Here is a 5592-nt window from a genome sequence, read left to right as displayed (position 1 = left end):
GGACAGCAAAGATTATATAGCTGCTTATAGATTTGCTTAGTCAGGGCAGGTCTGGAGATTTCGAATTTTTTTTTTTGCCTTTTATACGTGGTGTTCTGTGTTGTTTTTTGTCTGTCTGTAAATAGCCCACACTCACCTTGCGAAATGGTAGTTTTGCAGGGTAGTGTCCTCTTCCTTTAGAGCTGACAGGACAGAGAATTTGAGGATCTGTTGTTGCCTCCATGTGAGAGTTAGGGATCAAAGACTTTTCCAGCTGAAAGAAGGGTCCTGGAGGAAAATTGAAATTAAAGAGCTTATATGAATTACACTTTTTGAATACTTTAGTTACTGTTACTTTTAAAAAGCTGATGGTTCTCTCTTTCTCAGTATTTGCAGTTTGAAAATGAAAAGTTGTTTATATGAGGTTGTTTTCTGTCCTTAGAATATCACAGATGGCCAGCAATAAATGTGTTGGAGGGAATTAGTGATAACTCTTTGCCTCTATGCTACCTGTCTCTGCATGCTTTATTAGTTGTAGGAGCTGACATACCAGATGACCTGTCCTTTGCGTTGCCAAACAGATGGTGTAGAATCTGTGTCCTACCAATAAGCCTTCCTTGGGCTATCTGAACTGTTACTGCCTTGGGGCAAGGAGGAGGAGAGAAACCTTCAAGAAACATTGTTTATCACGTTGTAGTTCATTACAGTAAAATGTTTTTGCATTAAGTACTGCTAGCTAACGTTCAACTTGTGTTGAAACTTAAATTAACCTGTTTGCTCCTTGATTTTTTGGTCTTGGTCTTCATACATGCTTAAGTTCATATAATAGGATTTTTTAAATGATTTGTGTGCATATCTGTGAAAGACATTTGTTAATAGAAAATTAATACCACTAAATTAGTTCTGGTAAGTCATGTTGATGTTTTGTTTCGAAGTAAATGTCTGTACAGGGATATTTGCAGTGAAATTGTCGAGAGGAAGTTTGCATCTTTAGCTAAAGCTGTGTAATAATGTGTAGGTTAGACATGTCAGGTTTTCTTGTGACCTTGTGTATCTTTTGTAATAGCTTAATTGCTGGTGCTTTGAGGTATAGAGGAATCCTGCATGGCATGTGCAATGTTCTGCCCTTTCTTTTTTCAGGTGCTTGGGTAAGCCGTGGACTAGGAATGGTAAAGGAAGCCGATAGTCAGTTAGTATGGACATACACTGCTCAGCACTTGGGCTACTGGATAGCAGCTCCACTGCCTGGAGCCAGAGGTACTGCAACAACCGGCAGAGAAATTCCTGAGTAACCCAGGTCAAGTGTATTGTAAGACTGTCGGTTTTAATTGCTTTATTTAACAGAGAGGGAGACATTACACGCAGTTCCTGCAGCTGGGTAACTTTTGTTTGAATCCTGATTGTATGCCTTTGTGCATAGAACCACTGCCTAGAACTTTAAATTCTACAGGGGGAAACATGTCCAGATTGTATCTGAACTTAGATGTTTGTACTATCACCATCTTTTGGAAGGATCCTGCAAGGGAACTGTGACTGTGGAGATCTAAAATTAGCAGGACTGTATCCCTTACTGTTGAGGGCCACGTATGGCAGGAGGAAATACGAGGAGAAAATGAGTCTGGGGTAAAACAGTCCCAGTGGATTCTGGTTTACTCAGACTTGTTGCATGTTTTGCAAGTTCATATGAAGGGGTATTTGATGGAGAAATATAATGTCAAAATTTAAAAACAGGGAGCGCTTTCTGACAGGAGCACTAAATAGAAAATGTAGACTGTGTTTCAAAGTTAGTTTGAACAACTAATACAAGTGTAATTTAACTGGAATTGAGCAGATGTCATGGTAAGGCATGGTACTTGAGATGAACCCTTGAAGGTCCATTATATCGTAACCACAGTTTGTATATTTTCTAGTTTGCTGAAATAATAAGGTAAAAAAGGAAGAGTGGACACAGTCACTGGAAAAGTACAGTTTAATTGATTAGCTACAGCTCTGCATATCAACTGGAATTATTTGGTTATGAGAACTAATTCTTGTCTGGTTTTGTTTGACAATCTAGAATCCATTATTAGTGCTGTTTCCAAGGACATAACAGCCTATCACACAGTGTTCCTCACGGCCATACTGGGAGGTACTGTTGTCATTATCATTGGATTTTTTGCTGTTCTTCTTTGTTACTGCAGGTAAGCAAAAAGAGAGGCTCTAATAAGTTCAGTGTGAATGGAATTTAAGGTTCATAAAATAGCCTTTTGAAGTTGATTTGTTTCCTTAGCTAAACTATAATGTGTAGCCTAAGATTCCTTCAAAATTGACAGTTATTACAGAACTTAAAATTAAGCTTGTGATGTCACATTACACTATAACTTCTCAGACAAAATCTAATCTTCAGCTCTGGTAGTCAATAGTTTGGTATTTCCTGGTATGCTCTACAGTCACCTTGCATCTCTTTTGCATAGGGATAAATGTGGTCGGACACAAAAGAAGGAAAAAAATACAACTAAGCTGGAGGTCATAAAGAAAGACCAGACAACATCAACAACTCACATAAATCACATCAATGCTGTCAAAGGGCCTTTAAATCTGGAAGATAAATCACAGTTATATACACCGAAGATTTCTTCATACAGCCCACAAAGGAGGATGTCCACAGACACAGAAGATGGAAAATCACGAGACAACTTTAAAATCTACACAGAGGATGCTTGTTATCAGTCATCTTGTCAGACTGATCAGTCACGAAACTCGGCCCGTTCACTGGAGCCTACTGCTGGAGTTAGGCACTTACAGCAGCCGAAGCACGGTAACAGTGCTATTTCCCAACCTTCTAGGGACATTCAAGACCAAAACAGGTACCTTTCACTGACAGAGGAGATGTACGGGCTTTCCCATATGCCAGAACATCTAATGCATATTTACAATCAACCTATTGCTATTCTTCAAACCTCTGACCTTTTCCACTCCCCAGAACAATTGCATCCTGCAAAATCAGCAACTCTGCCGAGAAAAGGGCCATTAGTGTATAGCCCCATGATGGAACCCATGAACCATGACAGTTACATGCAAACATTACCGAAAATGCCAGTGCATTCTCATCCACAGCCTTCTGTCTGCAGAGATGAAAACAGCGCGTTAGAGAGTGAAGAGGGCTTACCTTCTCAAACATCAGACTGGGGCCGGTACACTAATAGCTTACTGGAATCTGTCTCTGTTCCTGGGACGTTGAATGAAGCAGTTGTAATGACTCCGTTTTCATCGGAACTTCAAGGAATTTCAGAACAGACACTATTGGAACTCTCAAAAGGAAAACCATCTCCACATCCTCGAGCATGGTTTGTGTCCCTGGATGGAAAGCCGATTGCTCAAGTGAGGCATTCTTTCATAGATCTGAAAAAGGGCAGAAAAACAGAGAGTAATGATACCAGTCTGGACTCTGGTGTAGACATGAATGAGCACCATCCTAGTAGGAAACTGGAGAGGGAGAAAACTTTCATTAAAAATATGCCACATTCTAAGATCCTTTACTTGGAAGATCTGGATCTGAGTAGCAGTGAAAGTGGGACCACTGTTTGCACTCCGGAGGACCAGGCTGTGAGGCACATTCTGGATGGAGGGAATGGGCCAGCCATAGAACAGCATGGTGAAGAAGGTCAGAGAAGAAAAACTGTATCAGGAAGTCATGAATCTGGTATCCCTTCTGCTAAAAAAAGGGAGAGACCGTCTATCACAAAAAGAGATAGCAAAACCAATATCTGGAAGAAGAGAGAGGAGAGGCCGCTTATTCCTATAAATTAAAACACAATGTGCTTTGTGTTGTCGCTCTCCCTGCTGGTCTCTTGGCTGCTTCTGTAGTTCTGCAGTGTTGGGTTTACAAGGGAAATGTTTTCTAGTATCAAGAAAACTTACTTTTTTTTTTTAATACACAGATTAAGGTACTAAACTTCAACTGGGAAATTGATGTTCAATGTGAATTGAAAACACAGAAAGGCTACTAAAATTTTCCAGTTCCTAATTTTGCTGGCAACGTAGGGCAGTTCCGCATTTTACTTGGCCTGTCATTCTTGGGTGCAGCTCTGGGAATGCATGGTGAGAAGTGTAGGCACACGTTTTAATTTTCTCATACTTGTTGCTAATGCTAGACTAGTTAAAGCCATTCCTCAGCCTTGTTCCTACTCAATGTGACCATCTGTACAGTATTTTATATGTGACCTTTTCTAGGGATCTGTTACTACTTTTTTGTATGATGTAAAGTGTTTCATCAGTTAGTCCCACGACACCAGCAGATGAGCTCGGTTAGATTTGTCAGCGGAGCTCTATAGCATTACCGCCCTCCCTGTGTGCCCATCCATGTGCGAAAGGTTTCCATTCCACAGAGCAGTGGCAGAACAGGGAAGTGTCCAAGTTCTGTGGCCGCTGCAGTTCATGGTCCTTGCTGTCTTAAGATGTTGTTGCCCATCTGCTTGTTATGAATCGTGGGTGTTGAAGACTGACATCTGCAACGAAGTGTCCATATCCAGCAGGAAAGGACTGGTTCTGGTAGCGTTCGAAGCTGCTGCTACTACTGATCCCAGTGTCTTGTTTTGGCTTCCTTGCCAGGTAAAACCTTCTCTTTTGCATGCTGTTGGGCAAGTTGTGCTCCTCAACATAGTCTTGAATCCCTGCGTATTTCTGAGGGAGTTTGGCCCGTAAAGAGGAAGTATGCAAGTTTAGACTAGTTATGCCTTTGAAATGGTTTCCTTTAGCAAGAAAGTTTGGCACCATTGCTTTTTATTTTATGTTTAAAAAAATGGAAGATCTTTGGAGGTTTATGTGCCTACGTTTTGCCAGCCTGAGCTGCTTTTATCTAGGTCGTGCATCAGAGAGAGGTTAAACAGGCTTTAAAAGTTGGGGGGTTTTATGAGCATGAGAGCAGATTGCAAAATTTGGTCTATAATGCAATATAAATACTACTTATGACTCATCTCAGAGTTAAATTTACCAAAAGTCATGAATGCATGAAATGTAACTAAGATGTGTATAGAGGAAGGAAAAGGCCATCAGAATATTCTTTATTTTTAATGTTCATCTTGTCAAAGTGACCGTTTCAACTTTGGCTAACAGAAAAGTAGATGCATCCCTTAATGTGCTTCATATAGTATATAGAATTTCTGTTTCTGGCTTTGAAGCTGGTTCCCTGATGAAATAAGTCCCAGCATTTTGGCTTCAGCAGTTTGATCATAAATGACAGAAAAGTAGATGCATCCCTTAATGTGCTTCATATAGTATATAGAATTTCTGTTTCTGGCTTTGAAGCTGGTTCCCTGATGAAATAAGTTCCAGCATTTTGGCTTCAGCAGTTTGATCATAAATGATAAGGTTCTATACCAAGACCCAAACGTACAACACCTACATCTGAATTTTGGGGTGAGGTGCACTCAGTTGTCTTCTGGATAGCACACTCAAGAGGTGGCAAAGATCTCGTGTACCAACTGGGCTTCTGGGAGTATTTACTCAGGAAACATTTCTGTGAAATATGTCTGTTAGGTTGGGATTGTTGGTTGTCTGGTCCCGTTTCTAGAAGACTATGCAAGGTAACCAGAATGGTACTAGCAATACATCAGTCCAGCTTCTGATGGTGTG

The 5592-nt window shown here is 40.5% G+C and overlaps 1 protein-coding gene across 1 annotated transcript; it reads left to right on the top strand.

Moving 5' to 3' along the window:
* Window positions 1-1119: 1119 nt before the first annotated feature.
* On the top strand, window positions 1120-3886 carry LOC104488822 (protein FAM171B-like; the record flags this gene model as incomplete). Its single annotated transcript, XM_010130907.1, has 3 exons — window positions 1120-1236; window positions 2036-2159; window positions 2433-3886. Coding segments are annotated over 3 exons (1577 nt in total), but the record flags the coding sequence as incomplete, so codon positions are not given.
* Window positions 3887-5592: the final 1706 nt, after the last annotated feature.

This window comes from Buceros rhinoceros, unplaced genomic scaffold, assembly GCF_000710305.1.
Source record: "Buceros rhinoceros silvestris isolate BGI_N320 unplaced genomic scaffold, ASM71030v1 scaffold44372, whole genome shotgun sequence".
Classification (NCBI taxonomy): domain Eukaryota; kingdom Metazoa; phylum Chordata; class Aves; order Bucerotiformes; family Bucerotidae; genus Buceros; species Buceros rhinoceros.
Note: the sequence above shows the minus strand (reverse complement) of the source record. Positions and strands in the feature narration are given on the sequence as shown.